The sequence below is a fragment of the Psittacula echo genome (assembly GCF_963264785.1).
Source record: "Psittacula echo genome assembly, chromosome: 4".
In the NCBI taxonomy this organism is placed as follows: Eukaryota; Metazoa; Chordata; class Aves; order Psittaciformes; family Psittacidae; genus Psittacula; species Psittacula echo.
The window spans coordinates 48,625,037-48,646,852 of record NC_137738.1 but is presented as its reverse complement, the minus strand read 5'-3'; the positions used below and the strand labels follow the sequence as shown (position 1 = coordinate 48,646,852).

Here is a 21,816-nt window from a genome sequence, read left to right as displayed (position 1 = left end):
TGATGGACTTGTAAACCGCTTGATTGCATTTTGTTTCATCTAACATAGATCACATTTCCAGTAGACAATAAATACAATACACTGCTGACAAATGTGTAGAAATGTGTGTACAATTAGGTAAAGAAACCCAGGTCAAAGTAGTTCAGATCTCAGTTTATGCCTCTCTGCATTTCCTTGAATATGGCTATAAAATTCTTACCTGCCATTGCATGGCTTCCTGAAATAGCAGTTTTCCCAGCTCATCTAGACTGCTGCTGGGAGGCTGCCCTGACAGTGGAGTATCAGTGCATCTCAGCTTTGATTTGAGTGTTTACCAGAGTAAATGAGATTCTTTGCTTCATGTGCCTTTGGGTAAGGCCTTGGTGCATTTTCCAGTGCATTTTGCTACGTTTCCTGGGACATATTCAAGACATTAAAGCTCTGAATTTGTGTCTTGGGTTAAGTGAATGCAATGATAGGCAATGAAGGAGATCAATGAAATTTGGAGTACAAAATGGGAGACTTTTTCATTAAGTGGGTTTTATTTCTTTTCGTTATCTTGGAGGAAGATACTAGATTTAGACAACAGGCCTGTATTTGATTGAAAGATGCTGGAGTTTGGAGAGGGGTTGGGTGTTTTGGGGTTTTTTTTTTGTCCCAAGAGGAGGATGTGTGCAGCATGGAAGATAGGTAATTTCAAAGTGAAATGTGAAACTTGCTATACATAAGTAAGATCTGGTTGTTGCGTTAACAGTTTGCCACTGGTTTTCCTGGTCAGAATATAAATATACAGGAACAGTTATTCTTACTGAACTATCCCAACTGCTCATCCCTTTCCTAGCCATTTCGATCTTCTACAATGTAACTGGGCTTTTACAGCTCTGTAAGACAATCTTTCTGTTGGCCTTTGTAGTATACATATGGTAAATTGTTCTCCTGTTGCAGATGGGCTGGCAACTTTACTTATACATAGCAGAAATGTTTCTTTGGGGAAAAAATCTGTGTAATTATTTCATAAATGAAGCAAGGAATAGTCAAGCACTCATTGCAAATTGGATTGCAATTACCAGTCTAACAAGAAATGCTCCTTGTCTACTTCACCTGCATTGTCTGAGAAAGGCAGGTATGTTGTCACTGAATGAAAGCTGTCCACAGTCTCCCAGTACAACTGTGGCACTGAAATCCATTGCAGTCTAAATACACTTGAAATTTTGCAAGTCTCCTAGAAATGTCTCAGAAGAAAAAAGACACCAAGTGAGCTATTGAGAAATATGCTTGTGTAAGAGTGAAAAATCTTTCTGTACTGTTCATTCATATAGATGATCTGTTCCTATGTTTTGGTGTGGATGCAGTGACTGCTGGTAGTTGGAATACAGATAATGGGAGACAGAAATTCCTTTTCTGACATTTTGTGTAATAACTGACTTTTTACTTAATTTCACTTAATTTTGTTTTCATCTAAGAAGTGTCTCTGTTTTTCTGTAAGAAATACCTACATGCATGCATTTATCTATTTATTCCTCCAGGTGTCCTTCTGTTTATACACACTCCCTCATGCACATCTTTTACAAGCTTTTTGAGCAGTTTCATAAGCCTGTGTCATTTACTTCATAATCCCTAAAAGGAAAGTGAAAAATATGAGTGTTGTTGCTACTCACATCAAATTTTTGGCTTGTTTTCTAAGGTTTGGTAAAGGGCAAAGATGGTCTTTAAGGAACTTATATTGATATGTTAATCTGGCTGCACTACAAATTCTCCCAAGTAAAAAAAAGTGTTATCAAAAAAGCAGATGATTACAGATACCATCACAATGTGTTTAAATACTGTCACCTTCTTCTTTAACAGGTCTATGGAAATGCAAGATCTAGCCAGTCCTCATAATCTTGTTGGAAGTAGTGATGCGCCGGGTAGTTCCAAACTGGATAAACCTAATCTCAGTAGCACATCAGTTACAACAAATGGAACAGGAGGTAAGTATAAGACACTGCTGGCACATTGAAAGTTTTGAGCTAGTTTTCAGTCATAAGACATTTTTAAGTATAAATTCAAGGATGAACGCAAACACAGTGTAAGCACAACAAGAATTATGGTAAGATGGCAGCCATACCCGTGTAAATCTGCTAATTCCAACAGCACTTTTTTGACTGGCACCAGTTGAAGCAAGAGGCAGAACTGTGCAAAAGTGAAACAATGAAAATCTTGAAATGGTTGATTAGAACAAAGTATTAAAAGTTTGGTTAAACCTGCTGGTAACTTGAAACATATAATTTTCTACATAATACTTCACTGCTGGATAATAATTTACTCTTATACCCTGAGCTACAAACATTTAGGTTAATTTACAATCTCTGTCAAAAGAAGTACATCAAAATTAGGCTTAGGTAATATTTTTACATGATGAACATGCTAATTCCATTTCTTTGCAAATAATGAAAGTTTATCATGAAGAGATTTTTAGGTTTTCCACAAAAGTAACTGATCATTACTGCTGTATCTATTACTGTAGGGACAGCACTACCACGCAGCTATAACACTGATGTTCCAGTGCTTTCAGATAACAGATTCTGCCTTAAATGAATTGAATCAGTGGGAGACAGGAGACCAGGTTCTGAGATGGCGTCCTGTTCCCATTTGTGTCAATGAGAGAGACACCATGGATACAAGTCAAGCTAAAGTTTCAGACCTCTTTTTTTTGGGTTGTGTATGTTTCTGTCTATTTTAACAGTTGGCACCAAGAAATTTTGTTTTCAGTTTGCTCTTTCTGGCCACAATGTAAAGCTTTTTTTTTTTTTTTTTGACTTATTCCTATTGAAAAAAAAAAGAAGTCAATGTCAGTAAAAAGTGCCTGTGCGTGTGGGAATAACAGAGCTCTGAAAGAAGGGCTGAACCATTAAGGTTCAACCTATTTGTATTTTTAAATGCAATCCTTATTCTGGCATAAAAGGAAGGGAAGACTTCAGGCGTATCATTAACGAACACCAATAACTAGATGCCTCTATATTATACTTGCATAAACAAACCAGTTAAAATAATACTCATAAAACCATACAATGCAGTTAAAAGACTTGGCTCAAGCTGCAAAACCAACTTACTTGCCTTGAAGACTACTCACATACACTGAACAGACATTGGGAGAATGAACTGTTGTTATACCATTCCTGTTCTCAGGAGACAACATGACTGTGTTAAATACTGCAGACTGGTTGCTGAGTTGCAGTACTCCCTCTTCTGCAACAAGTATGGGAGACTCTGGTACAGTGCATGCGTGTGCTGGTGTGCCTTCGTGACTGCTGTGTAACATCTCTCTTGGTTTGCTCTGTTCTTTTGTTATGTGGTTTGAATATTTTCATAGTGTTTTTTTCCCCAACCCTTTTTTTCCACCCCTTCTCAGAGGCATTTCCCACAACCAAAAAACTGGGAGGAAGTTGCAATAAATGGTTATCTTACCATACTTTGAAAGTCATTTGGTGAGAAAGAATTTAACCCACTTAAAATTAGCTTAACTGTCTACATGCTCTGAGAAACAGGGAGATCCCCATGGTGATCAGCATTGCTGGGAACTCCCAGTAGTCAGCATTGCTGGAAATCAGTCCAATGGATTTTTCACAGAATGCCCATTTGTTTTTCTTGAATTTTTAGGTAAAACATTGCATGATTACTTGAGCACAAATCAAGATTGACATTATTGTTACTACTCCTCCTCTTTCATGATTAATTAATGCTTATGTCTAGTGTGCTACTTTATGTAACTTGCAACTTTACAAACATCTGGCCAAATTTTCCAAGCTGTTGTTTTCATTTATGAGGTTCTGGTCATGTATTATTAATTTTTATCAGTTATAACGATTAATCATTATATACATGATGCTGTTGCAGTACATATAGGATTAACTATAGATGTAACCATCCATCATTATGACCCTCTACAGGCTATTACACAGGTGCTTAAACTGTGCAGGTTAGACTAAAGTTAGAAAGATCTCAAACACTTTCCCTCAGAATTAGCTTGCCACTTGTAAAACACAGATAATTTACAGAGAGAATTTACACCAAAAAAAAGTTCAGACTTGAACACAAAAGATAGTTTGTTAGAATAATCAATTTCTTGTGAATGCTTCTGCTCAGTTACAAGAGTTTAAGGAAGGACTGAACTAACTTAGTCTCTTACCAGAGTTAAGTGTTCAGCACATTCACATAATGTTGAAGGTAATAATTTAAGTACTAATTATCAGTAGTGAGGACATCTAATGAGAAAGTCCTTGCATTACTTGCATTAAATCTAATTTTCCATAGGTGTGCTTCTGGTTGATTATGTACCTAGGAAAACCCTTAAGGCTCTCTAAAAGAAAGAGGAAAATCATTCCTATGACAAGCTTTGGTTTAGTGATTTATGTGAGCTTTCAGTAACACTTGTTGCTCTAATAGCTATTCCATTTGCTTGTCATGCTTCATGCATAGTAGTAGCATCTCTTGCCCCTAAAAGTCTTCGTTCATTTTCAGTCCTTAATATACAGAGGTTCTTTAGGTTAAAAAAAAAAACCCAGGTTGGTAAAGTAAAAGTCAAGTTGAGCTGTTAAGTCCTTTCATTAGGTAAAGAATATGTATTGTAGAAGCTGCTGACTGGGTGGGAGCTGTATTCTGAGTTCATCTTAGAATAATTAAGTTTGGAAGGAATTCCTGGAGGTCAGCTGGGCCAACCCCTGCTCTGAGCAGGTCCGATTTTGCTGTTAGGTTATGATGCTCAAGAGAGTCTCTAGCCGAGTGTTGGAATATCTCCAAGGTGAAGGTGTCATTGCACTTGTCCCAGGGCCTGAGTACTCACATGGCGAAGAATTTTCCTCTAATTGGATTTTCCCCTTGCTTCAGCTTGTGTCTGTTGCCTTCTGTCATCTCAAAGGGCATCTTTTGAGAAGAGTGTGCTTTTGTTCTTTGTCATCTTTGGTCTGTCCCATTAGATAGCTGCAGGCAGTAATTAACTCTCCCCTCAGCCTTTTCTTCCCAGGACAGAACAAGTCTGTCTTTTTCTGCCTGTCCTTGTACATCATATGTCCCAGCCCCTGACAGTCATGGTAGCTTTACTCTGTTGACATGTGCAGTCTTCACTGGTAGAAACACTCGAATGTATTTCCAGCTTGAGACTGCTTTTCATTTAATTTTACTGTTTCAGAATATTAAAAAAAAAAAACCAACAAAAAAAACCAAAAAAACCCCACACCTAATTCACACTTCAGAAAATAGAATATTAAATGTACAGTCTTTAAAGTATTCATCAAAAATGCTGATTGAAACTCTTAGTATTTGCATTATGTCTACAGCAGTTGCAATAGTAGTATCAGAACCATGCGTTTATGAAACATAAGGATAATTCTGTGTGTGATTTTTCCCCTTTTGATTTAATGACATGCAACATAAAGAAAGAAAGGTAATAGTCCAAATCTCTAGCTACACTGAGGAAAGACCTTGATGAATTCATTACTGTGATAAAATCTGAATGTAATGAAGTAGAACTGTTTAAAGTCAAGAACATATAAATACTTTGTACACGTATTTTTCAACAAAGAACAGCGCCAGTATGATGGCTTTCCTCAAGTTAAGTACACGAGAGAGTTTCCTTTGGTTTTGATCCTTTTTTGTTTGACAGGGAAAGAAAAAGTTGGTGACTATTTGTACTGATGGAGGTGCAGTGCAACTGGCATTAACCAGAGCTAGACACAACTCTAAAGTAAACATTTCGATTAATTACTGAAGTTTTTGTTAAATATAACAGTTAGGCACATACTGGAGTGTCTGGGTGCAGTACTGAACACAGGTTTGTAGCTGCAGTGGGCAATAGTGGAATACCTTCTTGAATAGAGAGAGATAAAAGTACTAAAAGTTTTTTTCATGTAGGTAAATGGCCATTCTACAGGGAAAAGAAACATGCATCTTAGAAAGTAAAATATTACCAAAAATCTTCAGACGGAAAAATACAGAACTTCCCAACTTAGTATGATTTTTTCTTTCATTCTTTTGCTGAAGTATGTGCAGACACCTGTATATAGGAATCAGAAAACAAATTAATTTAATTACTGTTCATGCTTCATGCAACAGTACATATTCCACATGGCTGAGAGGCCTGAGTTTCAGTGGAGGCACTAACTTTGTTAAGCTTTTTGTTTATGTAAATTTCATTGGTGAATGACTGCTCATTTTATGTAATAGTTGTCACAGCTTTTTTTTTTTTTTATGAGGAGATAATAACAAAATGATAAGGAGTGCACAACAGCTTGAAAAAATGTGGCTGGAATTCTTCCCTGATGATTCATATCGAATTAACATCCTGCTGCTTGCAGGGAGAATATATGGGTGTGTCAGTTTTGTTAAGAGAAACAATAATGGAAAAAAGTTTACATTTAAAAGACACACATTCAGATATTTTTCAATATCGCACAGTAAATGGGAAGATGCAATTGTATAACTTGTGTAAGGAGGTATTACTTGGTTTGATTATCACTGCAGGGCACTCTGCCTGTCACAGTGACAAATGCATCCCAATTTCTCGTATGTTCCCTACTTAATCTAAACAGGCACCCCTTTGAATTCAGCATAGGTCACTTGTCCAATTGAAGACATCTGCAGCATCCCACATGATGTACTGATGTACTTAAGCAGTGTGGCTGGAAACTGGGTGTGATGTTGTAGGAGAGGTAGCTCATGCAAGGCCATTCACAGGTAGCTATATTGATAGCTCTGCAGTGCCTAGTGAGCTCCGTGACATGGGAGAATAGCAGAATGGTTGTGTAGGTGTTCTGGACATTTCTCCCATTAGACAACAAAATCCTTTATTTAGCTCATCCACCACCTGTTCTTCTACAGACTGCAAGAGGGAGGGTGAACCGTGGGCAGCTTGGGCTGTACTTGTACTTGATTACCCTCTAGAAGTACCTTTCTTTCTTGACTGAACATAAAGGGATATTAGTACGCACCGTTTGTATGGCTAAATTAGGTGACTTGAATCTGAGCCATAGTTTTTAAATACATTGCCAGCTCAGAACATGAAATTCACCCTCTTCCCTTACTATTTCCAGTAAAGTAAAATGTGGATACAGTGATGTTGACAGGTGAGAACTTTGTTCAGCTTAGCTGATGTCCCACAGAGGCATCATGAAACTACCTGGCAGAAAATGTGTTTGCTTGGCTTATATTAGACCTGCTGGAGGGCTCTGCCAGCCCGGCTGTCACAGCAAAGGCTTCTCCACAAATCCCAGGCTGTGTCCTTGGAATTTTGATACCTAGCATATAACCTTGGTGGTGGCTCTCGCAGGTCCTCTTTGCCTCTTCAGTATGCACCCCAGGACAGTGACCTGTCCTTTGGTATCTATAAGCAAGTTGCTGATACATATGTGCTAAAGCCTCACACATACTCCTAACTGACCTTCACAAAGCAATCATGGTAATTTGCCAGTCAAACATCTCATAAAAGCTGTGGTGTATTCTGTACAGCTCTTTCTTACTACATCAGTTAGAAGGGTGGTTCCCAAACTCTATTGCAAAAGTACATCCCAGATGGTCTGTTCATGTAACATATTAAACTATAAAATCCAGATTGCCTCTGTGGTGATTTCAGTACTAACTTGGATGGTTAGAGTACATAATGATCTGAAAGGAATAGTTTGAGTTCAGAGTGGACCCAAATGCTTGGTAACCTCTGAGTTAGAAGCTGACTTGTCATGGTTATTTGTGCCCTACTTGAGTACTTTCACTTTTTTTTGTTTTCTTCTAAACTTTCCTCTTCATTTATGGAAAACTGCTTGCTGGTGACCTACCTAAAAAAACCCCCACAGACTCTGTAAAAGGGGAAGGGAGAAGGCAGAATGCTGGCACTGTTAAAGTAATTTGCTTCCATATGAGCATGAAACCATATTATTATTGTTTCACTTGTCAAGCAGAACTATTTTTGTTATGTGCTACATCCCTTGACAACTAATGTTTCCTTCCGTTCTGCTACTCTTAGGGAATTGTTAGAATCAATTAGATTTAGGTTGAAATCTCCCCAGAAGATATTCCAGTTGCTAAAACCAATAGATAGATGAACTCACAAATAAAAAGCTATGTAAATGCATGACCATTCCAGACAGAGCAAGTGTAGATTGTCTCAATATGGTGGTAGAGTGAAGGCTGAAGCTGTTGCACCGCATGCTTGTTCTAGCTGGATTGCTGCTAGTGAGACTGGCATGAGGACTCCAGTATAAATATAGAAGTAAAATCTCATATCTACTTATTCTTCTATGTAGTGTCTCTTCTTGCAGTCAAAACAGAACCCATGAACAGCAGTGAAACAACAACAACAACTGGAGATGGATCGCTTGACACTTTTACTGGGTCAGGTAAAGCCATAATTAAGATCACATATTGTTAGATGCACATTAATATAGCATTTAATAACTTTCACTAATGAACATTTCACTGCATGGAAGTAATCTTTAAATAACTGTAATAAAGTAACATTTTAATACATAATAATATTTTTTTCATTTTTGTAATTGAAAATTGCAATTTTCATGAGCTGTGATCTTAAAGAAGCTTTAATGATGCATAAAATGATTACTGTATGCAAAAATCTCATAGTAATAATGTTACTGTACTTCAGATTTTTTCTCAGTGTTAGTCTTGTCCAGTCTTAGGAAGCAAAAAAATTTATTGTATCTGTAATAGCCATTCTAATTTGTAAAATTTAAAATCTTATTTCAACGCTAACCTTTCTATTCTTATGAGCAGTTAAATACCGACCAGATTGCCAGAAGCTACTTTCTTTCCATAAAAATAAAGTCTATATCTTATTCTAAATAATCATAAGGTTCAGTTGCTTCTTAAAAAAATCAAATAAACAGCAATTTTTAAGTAGATTCATATAAATTACGAAATGATGCTGACCTGTGAAAAAGTACAAGTAATCTGCATTCTAATCGTTAAGCTGAGTCCTGCTAATAATAGTATTAACAAGGAGAAGGGCGAGAATAAGTTTTGCATCTGAAAATACTAGTTCAGTGATGGCCTGACTGAAATGTCACTGAAGCGAGGAATTGCCACTCCACACTGATACTATTATTACTTTGCTAGACTTAGGTAGTCAAGTACTATTTAAAATATTTTGGAAATCACAATGTTTCTGTGCAATTTCAAAAATTGAGAGTATGTTTCTGGAATTGTTTTTTAGGTATTAGTAAATGCAGATATACTCTGAAGTTGGTTATTCATAGAAGTATTTATAACAAATCTAGTGCCTGAAGAAAAGGTCTTTTGTGACATGTAAAGCAAGAGTGTACAGTTTCTGATTAGAAGAACTGAAAGTGTTTTCCTCATGATTATACTGAAAGGAACCCCATCAGCTTTAAGTCCAACGAGTTCCATAAAAAATTAATAGTCTTGACTAAAAATTAGCTTTTCTTTTTCACTCTGTTGTTACTCTATCCTAAAATTTTATTAGTAATAATTACAGATTATAAATTGTCCAACCATATATATGGTTTTTTCATTGTTGGTGAAATTTTATCAGTTTCTACCATGTATTTAAGACATGTGAGTTGGATTCCATGTGCAGAAGAGAGCTAAAACATTTTCATGAAAGGGTACCAAAAATTGCAGCCTCCAGTTCAGGTTTAGATAGCCAAGTAACAGCTTAATATCCCCAGGTGCCACTCACCCGTTAACTTCCACTGACTTAAAAAACAGTGTTGAGGAGAGCTCTATACAGGCCCACCTCTCAAGCATGTCAAAGTCTCTCTGGATGGCATCCCTTCCCTCCAGCATGTTGACCACACCACACAGCTTAGTGTTGACAAATTTGCTGATGGTGCCCCAATCCCACTATCACCAAAAAAGATGCTGAACAGGACTGGTCCCAATACAGACCTCTGAGGAGCACCACTTGTGACGGGTCTTCATATCTCTCTCTTGGTGCTAAGATGCATTTGAGAGTCTACCACATAAAAATTCTCTCCTTCATATGTCCTACCCATTAAAATTGATTTCTGTGCTCCAAGGGCAGTCAAAACCCATGATATGTCCTGGAGCTGAGCAGAAGGTTGAACAAGCCCTGTGGGGTGTAAGTAGCCAGCTCTGTCCCTAGTGACCAGCTGTAACACACAGAAAGTGATAGTCAAACAGACTGTGTGAGGTGTAGGGCAGGAGAGAGAGATTAAGCGTCACAGGTAACTGTGATTAACCCCAATTTTTGATTGAAAAATTGAACACTAAAGCACATTGATCTCTTGGATTTAGAGTGACAGTTACCACGGTGGCTTTGCTCAGCTCACTGGGAAAGCTCCTCGTCAGGGTTGCAGCTCATGTGTTGCAGCTCACGCTCAGGGCTCCGGTTCCTCTGTCCTGCAGAGCCGCCCCTGGGAGAAACTGTGCCTCTTAGCAAAGGTTAGCCAGGCGGAGAGTCACGTTGCACACCCCTCTTCCTCCTCCTTTTCCTTCAAAGAATGACAGTTGGTAATTAATATTGGTATGTTCTATTTGAATCTTTGTGGTCCTGCAGCAGCCCCTGGTTGGGGTGGGTATACACAGGATGTGGAAAGCTGGACAGCCTTGAACTGAGCATTTTCATACTCTGTGAATTTGCTGCAGCTGCTGTACTGTGAGTGCATGCATTCCTGTGTTTATATTGCTTTCAATAGTGTATTAATTTCAGAACTGTTTATCATTTTAATGCAGCACAGAGAGACATTTGAAGTTCTCATCATCCTTTTTACTTAGTATTTATTACCCACAAAAAGGATATGAAAAACAATTTCTGAAGGCTATAAAGGCATAGTTAGGAAACACCACTGCTGTATAACCTATGCGTGATCCCCTTGTGTGTAGACATTTTACTTTGTTATTTAAACGCGATCCTTTTAACCTAACCTCTTTGCAAAGAATTTTCCAGACGCATAACAAAAAATACAGACCTCCAGCCTGTGTTAATATACTGAACTCTACATATGGCTTCAGAACAGTTTATGGTCATTTAAATTCTCCACAGCCACCTTGGCCAGTTGAGCTAACAGAGTGGCTGGGAAAAGCAGGCTGTTGGCTTCTTGTCCATTCTGTGAATCGGCATTAGTGGGGACTGGAATATGCCCCTGGTGCCATAATGAGACTTAAGAAATAAGGGGTCTTAAACCTGCCCTGAAGAGCATTCCCCTGGTAAATTCAGTTAGTGAAATATTGGAAATATTGGAGTTTTTTTGAGAAGGAACAGCTTTGACTTTGTTTTTAATATAAGCAACATAAACCAATGTTTAGCCCCATTCGTATAAATGGCAATATAAAGTGGCACAGTTACAAAAAACTGTCTGCCTCCATCATGTCCTCCATCTCCAGTAGTCCTCTGAAATAGATGCTGTCTGACAGTGAAAGTTGTTTAAGTTTGGTAACTCTTAGATTTAACAGTCTGATCTAGGAGATACAGGCTCTGCTCAGTCATCATGTTCTGTTATGGTAGGTCTTACATTGCGTGTTTCTCAAACATCTCACAGCCTAAAATTTAGCGCACAAATTGATGGGACAAGCTACCAGAGAAAGTGAAAGGAACAAAAGTTTTAGTTATTAAAGTACACAGTTTACTTTGAAGGCATTTACATATTTTTCTCTCCCTTCCCTACAACTGGTAGTATCATCAGGGAAAATGAAAGAAAAAGGGGAAATTCAAAGCCAGACAACTATTTTATTTTCTTGTCTGAATTTATAAAATAAGGTATATGCAGAAAGAATAAGAAAGCAATCAGGACAGTTTTTGCTGGAAAAACAACCACTAGGTTTTGATAGCTAAAGTGATTTAAATGAACAGTAATTAATTTTTGTTGTTTACATCAGGTGTGGTGGAAAGGTAAATGTGCTTTAACCAAACTGATTAATCAAGTGGGCTGTCATCCAGCAAATGATCAGGCAAAAAATGGAGCAGTATGGGCAAAAAGGAACCGATAAGCTAGTAATGCATCACAAAAGTTCCTTGCCCTGAGAATCACCAAGGTCACTCTGCTAGCTATTGCTTTTCTTTAGAAAGGTCATAGGGATACAACAGGGAAGACTAATTATTCTTCAAGCCTTAAATATCTAAGAGCACTTTTTAGAGTTCTATGGACTGATCATGTTGCTAGATACAGCTTTGTCTAAGTCTGAGAATAAGCATACGCACACCCAGTTGATCACTCTCTGGATTGAGTTTAAATCACAGAAAGGCATCAAAAAAAAAAAAAAAAAAAAAAAAAATTAATCACACAAAATTAAATTCAGCAGATTTCCAGCACAGAGAAACCCTCTATATCTTTTTAATCAGCAACTCTTTCATTAAATCTAGTGGCACATGTTCCAAAAATTATTACCTAATTCTTATTTTCAAGCCATGATCAGCTGCACATTTAAAAAAGATATTTTTTTTTCTTCTACTGTATTTTCTTTTTAAGTCCTACGTGATCTAAATGCATTTAAACTAGCTTTAAAATATGAAGTTCTACATATGTTCAAAGCAATAGATCTCAAAGACATTAATTAGGCCTGGAGGTAGAAATATATCATGTTTCATAAAATAGTTAGGAACCTAAACCTATTTGTCACTTATATAATTCTGAAAGTTCATTTCTGCTACCATTATGAACAGCTCAGGAAGAGGGTACACTTTGAAGTACAAGTATGATTGATTAGACTAAAGAAATTCCAGTGCTTCGTTGTGTACTACTTTAATCTTTTGAAAAGTGAATGAACAGCAGATGGCCTAATAACGACACTCTGTATGTTTTCCCAGTATGGATTTGCTCTGAAGGGATTGGTTCAACACTTTAGAGTACATATATTTGGAATACATCTGTCTTAGTCAAGACAGATGGCTAAAGGAAACTTCCAAACACTTGGAATTAATCCAGCGTGAGCACCGCTTCTGAATGAAATTTTAATGGGAGATGACTATTGTTCTGTTAGCTTTCTTGGAAGAATGCATCTGTGAATAGTACAGACATACACAATTTTGATGGCTACTGAACAGGACTGTTTCATGGTTACTTTTGAAATAAAATTATTGTTGTTACTGGACATGTTCTAATTGCCTGTTGATAATGAATGCTATTCATTTTCTAGTAGTCATTTGTTTTCTGGTATCTTCCATCACCCAAGCTGACTAAAATTAACCACATCCATATAAAACTTATTTTTCCTATCCAGTATTAAAATTAAACTTGTTAATGTGACACTTTAAAAGTATATGTATGTTATTTCAATCCTGTGCAATACCATATGTTAAATTGCAAGATTCTTTTTAGCTACCAGTTTTAATAAAACCTTGCAAATTTGAAAGACCTATGGTGTGTGCATAGCAGATGATGCATGAAATGTGTGTCTCTGCAGTATATTCAGAAACACGTCAAGTCAAGCTGAAAAAGCACAACACACCCATCCCAGCTAAAGATTTCTGTACAGTGGTGAATGGTTTGGTGGGGTTTTAATTTTTGTGTTAAGGTGTTGTAGTCCAGGTAACATCTACTCTGTTGAAAAGCTGTCCATTTCAATAAGCTTCTCTGCTAATGTTGCCGCATTGGTATGCAGACTGGCTGTATTGGTCTCATGATGTTTCTAACTGCTGTACTCTTTGTTTTCTGTTTTGCAGTAATAACAAGTAGTGGCTACAGCCCAAGATCAGCGCACCAATACTCTCCACAGATATATCCCTCCAAGTTAGTGTCTGCACCTCTTCTAGTCTTTTATAGGGAATTGACCTTGGCTGTAGGCAGTTCTGTGGTTTGTTGCAAACAAGTGCTCCTTAGCAGAAGAAACAGAGAGAAAGGAAAATACTTAAGCCTCAGTACTGACTCCAGTACTAGCTCCTCTCCAAACTTTTTTCCCTCATGTGGCTGCAGAGTAAGAGCCTGCTCTATGCAGTGTTGCTGCATAAGAAATACCCTTGGATAACTGCGCACACAGAAGGAAAAAATCAAAGTATTATGTTCTCAGACATCAGCACCTTTACAGTATTGGCAATGTATTACAGACTTTGAAGAAGACAGTGTATGTGTAGAAATCACAATTGCATGTGCAAGATGCATACTGAGGGGTGACCCGCTCACAGACCCTCCCAGCGCCACTACTGCCAAAGGCTTCCAAACATTCCACAGTCATGAACCACATTTTCCTTCTCCTTCTCTAATATCATAAGCAAATTAAAAAGCAAATAAATTGGATTAGTTTTTAATCTCTTTTTTTTTTCTTTTGCCTTTTTTTTTTTCTTTTTCATTTTTAAGCCAATGGGTGTTGTTAGGACTAGAGAATTTATTTCTCTTTTTTGAGGAAACCAGACTCTTGGGCAATCACATGAATCCATTAGGAAAAAGCACTGAAGATCTTATATGGAACTGCTGCAGTTGGCAGTTTATTAATTTGCTTGTCCTACAGTCAGTGTTGTGCACAAGGGTGCTTGATTCCAGTGTGCTATCTATTTGTTTCTATGTATGTGATACAGCTACCTGTGTGATTTTGATACAGAGAAAATATCAAAAATGTTATTGATTGGGCTTGTTCAAGTTTCTTTAAACAAGTTTGCATTCGTATCATGGTAGCCAATATTTATTGATACAGAAAGTAGGTGCCTGAGCTAAGAACAGCCCTCATTCCACTTAAAACAGGTTTTGGCAAACTATATCAGATACTTTTGGCCAAATACATTACAAAGTTTAATAGAATTTTTAATCTACTGTTATAATTTATTGGCATCTAAATTAATGAGTAATCCTTTTCTGGTAATAACTGCTGCCAACTGTACTGAGCTAATTAGAAAGAAAAAATAATAAAAAAATTTAGAATCAAATTCAGTCATGGCTTTTAATAACCGGGTTTCAGTTAGCGTAATTCTGCAGAACGTGTTTATTCAACTCTTGGTCCATAGAGTCTTATTTAACTTACAAAACAATCCAAGACAAATGTTTCTCAGTATGTTTCTGCAACTCTGCAGGGCAAATTTTTTTATTTTATTTTATTCAATCTCTCTATAAAACCCCAGTGTTCATAAATAAAGGAACATTTTTATTTCCATTCTCTTTCCCTACACCGTATTTTCCAAACTTTTAAAGCCCATCTGGTTACCAAAGTGTTGCCAGCAGTATTTTTCATACCACTCTCAATGGGCACAATCCATCTTCTAGCGAAGCCATAGGCTAGATGTCTATTGAAGCAGACCTGGATGCAGACGACACAATGTAGTAGCTTTAATGTTCATCTCTGTATTTCCTTTATTCTTCCAGTCCAGGTTTCCTCCTTCTGGATTATAAAAGCATGGGGGCTTTCCTGATCTAAGCGTGCTGATCTTGGCTGAAAGGGGTCAGATATATAAAAAGCCATACACAGCAGTGGCACAGTCCACCTAGAGCTGAGTAGCTAGAGAATTAAGTTGTAGTGATGGGACAGCATAAAATGCTTATCGTGCCCTGGGGAATGTGAGCTGGAATGGTTTTCAGATTATTTCAGTGGGGGATGGAATAAATCCCAGAAGAGGAACAGTTGGCAGAGTAATGAACTGCCTTTGGACATCTTTAAACCTTTTTCTTTACTTTATTGCTTGAATCAACATACAGAGTATTTGTTGCCACAGTAATGCTATTTTTCCTGATATTTAGGCCCTATCCACACATTCTTTCTACACCAGCAGCTCAAACAATGTCTGCCTATGCTGGACAAACCCAGTATTCAGGAATGCAGCAGCCAGCGGTCTATACAGCGTACTCACAGACAGGACAGCCGTACAGCTTACCCACTTACGGTATTTGACCTCTTATTACTTCACTTTACATAGAAGTAAGAGCAATGCCGGAATGAATGGCTTTTGCTTTCTTTTTTATTTTATTTTCCCAACCATAAGAAAATATTTGAAAGAATCAGTTGAAAATTAATTTCTTATACAGATTTGGGTGTAATGTTGCCAGGCATCAAGACGGAAAGTGGGCTCTCGCAGACCCAATCACCACTGCAGAGCGGGTGCCTCAGTTACAGCCCAGGGTTTTCCACCCCACAGCCAGGCCAAACACCCTACTCTTACCAGATGCCAGGTGAGTAGCCACCACTGTCATGGCTCATCCCATCCTGCTGCTGCCAACAGCTCTCTCTTTCCTCATATTTACGATATATTTTCCATTCATTTTTGTGAGCTCCAGCAACTATGCTTATCATTGGCAGCTACTTTTACCTCTAAAATTTAAAGCTAAATATTTTTTTCCAGTACTAATAAGCATATATGTATTCATTTTGGTCATCGGTTAATTTAGATCTGACCATGCAATGCAGTCATTATTTTAGGGGGTGAAATCACATGGCAGGACTAGAAGCATTTGTTGTACTTAATAGCGTACACAAGTCACTTTTCCTTGTTTCCATGTTTCTGAGTATGCCATTATTTGATACTTATTTCTCTTTGGATTAACATATTTTTTTAGTATTTCTCTTTAATTCAGATTTATTATTTCATTTATTATTCAATTATTGATTCATTTATTACCCTTTGATCATTGATAATCTATTTGGATAATTTTTAAGCTTCTTATACAATGATTGATCTTTTAAATATTACAAATTGCATTATGACTCATCTGACTTATGTTGGAAACAAGGACATGCCTCATTACAGATTGATTAAAAACACATGGATCATTACAATATTCTGTTAAAAGTTTTTTTGTTTCATAAATGGACAAACACCTTAGACCTTAGAAATTAAGGCAATATTCAAGGAGACATGAGACACTGCAATAAATTGAAAATGCTTTCTTGATTGGTTTAATGACTTACTGCCAATACCTTCCCTGCATGATGTGAAGAGGAATGTATGTCTGTATGTGTGGAAGTAGTATTTCATTTCTTTTACAGTTTCATTACAATATTTTATCATTTAAACACAAGTTGTTTGTTCTTCTGATTTGTCTTTATCTTAACATGGAATATTGTATTTAGAATTTTATTTTGATTCACAAGCAAATTCTTACAGTTAATTGTATTTTTTAGGTTCTAGTTTTACACCATCATCCACTATTTATGCAAACAATTCTGTTTCAAATTCTACAAACTTCAGTAGTTCACAACAGGTATGAATATTACTATTACGGTTTGTTGATTACAGCAGGATTTATATAACTCATAGGGATAGCATGTTATTTTAACTTTGTTCTGTTATGTTGAACTAGACTCACTGTGGTACAATGGTATTTTCTACGAGTGATCAAATGCAGTGGAAGCCTAGTTGCATCTTTTGCCATTTAAATATTCAGCAGCCTCCCTGTAGTCTTTTAGTCAATATCCTTAAATTGAAAAATCTTCAATATCTTTAAATTAAAAAAAAATCTAAACTAACCCCCAAAAACTCTTGCAAAAGTCATATGATTGCACACTTAGAAATACTTAATGGAAAAAAAATCACTCCTTACTATAACTAATCAAGAACTCTGCTGCATTTGCTGTTTCAGGATTATCCATCATACACAGCTTTTGGCCAAAATCAATATGCACAGTATTACTCAGCATCAACATATGGTGCATATATGACCTCAAACAACACGGCTGATGGCACTTCTTCATCATCATCAACCTACCAGTTACAGGACTCTCTCTCTGGCCTGACTAGTCAACCAGGTACAGATCTGCATTCAGGTGAAAAGAATTTTTGTATTTTACTCTGTGCTTTTATAAAGACAAGATTTCCATGTCCATCTTGTTTGAATACCAGCCAAAATAAGTTGTCTGTTTGTTTTAGTTAGGAAACTTGTTTGTTAGTTAAAAAAACCTTTTGCAGACTGAGACTGTTGTGGAAGGAGTAGGCCTGAAGAAAGTTACAGCAGTCTGGTAGGGATCTGTTAGTACCAAAAAACAACTGTATGGTAACAAACATTTAGCAAATTTTGAAAGAAAAATTCAGTAAGCTCTTCTATTACTGAAAGTAATTATACATTCCTGTATCCACCTCCATGTTCTGAAGTATTGCTGTAAAGAATTTAAAACAAGATACTTTTTTTTATTTAATTATGTCCCAATTGTGCTACCAACAATACATGGGCTTTATTCACATGTATATAAGCCATGCGTGGTAATTCACTAATTTAGGTAACTAGAGATAGAGTAATCGGTTATTAGCATGAGTCCCTTTAAAAAAAAGAGGAAATAATTGAAGTTGCAAAAACGAGGTTCTCAGGAGACATCAGGAGACTCAATTTGCCTGTCCAACTGTGCCCCCTTGTGCACATCCACTGCAACACAGTGTGTTGCTCCACAGGTCTGTTCCGAAGGCTCCACTGCTGGGTAGTGGCAGCATTTCATTTTTTCTTATTATCGCTATAACCCAGTTCCCATTCATTTACCTGCTTCATTTTCTGTGTTCTGCAAACATTAATGTTAATATGGATTTCTTTATTTTTTTTGTTTCATGATGGAATTCTGAGTTGCTGAACATCTCACCAGTTTGTCCACGTTTAATATAAATGGGAGTAAAGGAAAAGAAAAGTAGAATTGTACATTTTAAATTACGCATAGTGTCGTGCACAGCTATGCAGATCTTGGTAGGCTAGTTTAGGAATTCACAGCAACAGTCAATCCTATCTGTAATAACAGTATCCTTACTGGGTGAACAAAGCCTGCTTTTTCATGCTTACTTTCCAGTATTGTTTGAAGTATATAGGAAGTTCTTAAAGATCTAGCTCAGTATTATGTCCCATAGTGAGAACTTAAGTAGCCTACTAAGGCTGTGCATAGCATCGATAGAAGAGGTTATCAATTGCCAGCTGCCTGGCTCAGTGCTTCTAGAGCAGTCTCTTGCAGGGACACAGACTCTGCTGGTGCAGCATAGTTACTTGTCTGCGTTTCCCACAGACTGTAAGCTTTTCTAAAAAACTTAACAAACTGGGTTTTGGATTAGGCTCTGAATAGATATATGCTTTAATTACAAAATCAACTCATGGCATAAATCTTCCTAATTATCATCCAGATAACTGCACCATCTCACTGGGAAGTGGAGTAGAAAAACTTATGTATTGTAATAACGAATTTGGACAAAGGAAGGGTGATACTGTGTAGAAAAGTATAAGCAAGGCCTCTTACTTCATATAAGCTGTTTATAGTCACTAAAAATATTGGGATTTTAGTTGCGTGAGTTGAAATCTTTCCTATACAACTGTTTTCCTCAGGCTGATATTTAAAGTGTGTGTGTGTTTGTGCGTGTGTGCATACACCCGTGTCCATGTTTGTGGTATGGTATGGAATGGTTATAGGGGATACACATTCCCTTGTTTCTTGATGGAAGTGTAAACCTTTATTCAGTAATCTCAGAATGCAAATTGAGGGAGAAAATGCTAAGATGTAACTTGAAATCCAGTGAAATTTCAACAGTTGCAGGACATCTGTAACAGACACAGATTGTATGCAAAGTATTTTTAAAAGAGGGTGAAGAGTACTCACAAGTGATGTTTTGATAACTGTGCAAGTCCTATGCACTTTTCCGTGCTCTTTTGTTATTCCTCCATATTCTTATTTGAGAAAATCAGGAAATTGTCTCTCCCTTGTGTATCTGTGTTTCCTAGAAATGCTGTATAAGTTTATCATGTATTACAAAGCTCCCTTAGTACCGAATAGCATTGGCAAAGAAAAGGAATCTTGCATAGTTAGAACAGGTTGAAAATTTGCTGAAGGCTTCACATCTGGGAAACAGAAAGGATTTTTCTTGTTTGTGGATTGCTTAAGCACATGAACTCTTTCCCTGTTAAGTAGGTTGTGCATCTGAACTTACCAATCTGCCCACACACTCCTTATTTCTGTGAAGCGTTGCACTGATCATGCGACCCTCTGCTGAGCGAAACACCCACTTTGTGAATATATGACATGCCTGCGCCCTTCCGTGTCACTGTAAAAATAAATCTCCAACCGTGGGGTGCAGTGTCTTGAAGATCACTTCAGATACAGTAGATAATAACTGCAGAGCTTCAGCACTCACTGTGTTCCCTTGCTGTCTAACACGCCTTTATTGCTTGGTCCTTGAGACTTATTCCAACTAAAATCTATGATTAAACACAGCAAGGCACTTTTTTGCCATCTCTGCTAGCTGTTAATCCAGATAACTAATTAAAGCCTGTAGTATTTTCCACACATACAGGATTTCTTGTTTTCCTAATAAAGCCTCCTCAGTTCAAGAGTTAATATCAGTTACAATTTTATTTCTTGACCAAGTAAAAAAAATGAGATGAAAATTGAAATAGACTTTGCCTTCCTCCTACTCATAGCAAGCTATAATTCATTACAAGCCAGGAAAAAAATGCTTGTAATGTTTAAGCTGTCTTCTGGCTGCTCTGTCTGATAAGGTTATGTAACAAAAGTCAATCCATAAGGACTGTATGAAGGGGCTCAGAAGTTCATCCATCCCACAACCTCCTTAATCATGCCACAGCTTGTATTGTGCCTGTCCTATATTAAGATTTTTGAAAATGCAGTTATTACCACGGAGTATCTGTGAGACAAATAGGTTATCTCCAAGGGCAGTTCACCACAAATTGGATGTCAGATGAATCCTGAGATGAGGTCTCAGGAGATGAGTACATTTGATGAGTATGTGATTACATTTAACCTAGGGCAGACAAAATTCTAGAGAAAAGAGGCCTGAGTAAAAGCTTCAGATTTAGGCACCTCAATTTCATATGTCCAGAGTTAGGCAAGGTGAATCACTCATGAGTTATTAGCTCCAATTTGGTTGCTGGGATGCAGGAGAGTTTGGTCTCTCTTAATTTGATACCCACAACGAAGTCACACTCTGCAGCTTCTCCAGGAGATATGCTTCTATATGCAGACCTTGCCCACACCTCTTTTCTTCTGGACAACTGTGTTTTAACAGGGAGGAGGGGACGTTCACATAAATCTAGAGGTGGGGAAAAACCTTCTTTATATGAAAGACCACCTAAATTTGTAATGCTGGTGCTGTAACTCCTTGTTCTCTAGCTGGAACTAGGTGTAGGGTCTCCATGGCATGGAAGGCTTCATGCTAGACCTGAACCAGTGTACAAATATCTGTTATAAAGTGGTTATTCCATGTTCTGGTTTTAACATTTTCCTCTTGCTTTATTGGATCTCTGATGCTGCTCATAGTTCCAGTGGGAGGAGGCTATGAAGGGTATTTATTAGGCATGTGTTCAATCCTGGAAAAGCTAAAAAATTTCAAACATCGCAATGAAAATTTCTAATACGAGCTGCAGAAAGAACTCTTCATGAGGGTAATGTTTTCAGTACTCTGGTACTAGAGTGTCTCATAGTCTTTAATGCTACATAGTTGGATTTTTAATGCATTTTCCTTTTATCAGCATTGACCTCATTTATAAAGCAAACAGAAGGTAAGAAAATGCAGTTGCTCCTTTAGCCTGCTGTTGGTAAAAAGCAAATCAAGCAATTAAACCTACAGTTGTTCAAAAAAACATGCACTACTGACTTCTGCAGTTCTAAAATAGGTGCATACCTTGCATTCAAGTAAGAGACAGCTGCTCATTCTGATTTAGAGATTAGTGTAATGAAATAAAGTTGGCTTTAAATATCTAGAACTTACAAGGAATGGTGATTAGTTACAGTACTGATTAATAGATAATTATGCAATCATATACAGCATTGACCCAAGCAGAAGCCTGAGGCAACTGGTAATGGCTAATGCTAAATGAAAATTCACTACTTGGATACTTTCAGAGAAGATTGAGAACAGAGCTTTTTTTATATATATTTTATTTTTGGTAGATTAGAGTAAACACAGTCATTGAGAACAGATGTTTTAATACATTACTGTAGAAATGAGCCTTGATTTTGTTGTAAAATGGTGAAATGTTA

At 37.2% G+C, this 21,816-nt stretch overlaps 1 protein-coding gene across 12 annotated transcripts in view; it reads left to right on the top strand.

Moving 5' to 3' along the window:
- The window catches only part of EYA4 (EYA transcriptional coactivator and phosphatase 4), a gene marked incomplete at both ends in the record, with an annotated part of 129,221 nt that overhangs the window by 79,425 nt on the left and 27,980 nt on the right, over positions 1–21,816 (top strand). For 2 of the 12 annotated variants that reach the window (XM_080615543.1, XM_080615544.1), the window contains 8 exons: positions 1,825–1,949; positions 3,148–3,216; positions 8,253–8,345; positions 13,604–13,670; positions 15,603–15,745; positions 15,888–16,031; positions 16,981–17,060; positions 17,439–17,604. In XM_080615543.1, coding sequence (XP_080471669.1) covers positions 1,825–1,949; positions 3,148–3,216; positions 8,253–8,345; positions 13,604–13,670; positions 15,603–15,745; positions 15,888–16,031; positions 16,981–17,060; positions 17,439–17,604 — 887 coding nt within the window. Of the gene's footprint in view, positions 1–1,824; positions 1,950–3,147; positions 3,232–8,216; positions 8,346–13,438; positions 13,671–15,602; positions 15,746–15,887; positions 16,032–16,980; positions 17,061–17,438; positions 17,623–21,816 lie in introns of those variants that run through there. The other 10 variants (XM_080615541.1, XM_080615542.1, XM_080615545.1 and 7 more) reach the window with 8 other exon arrangements.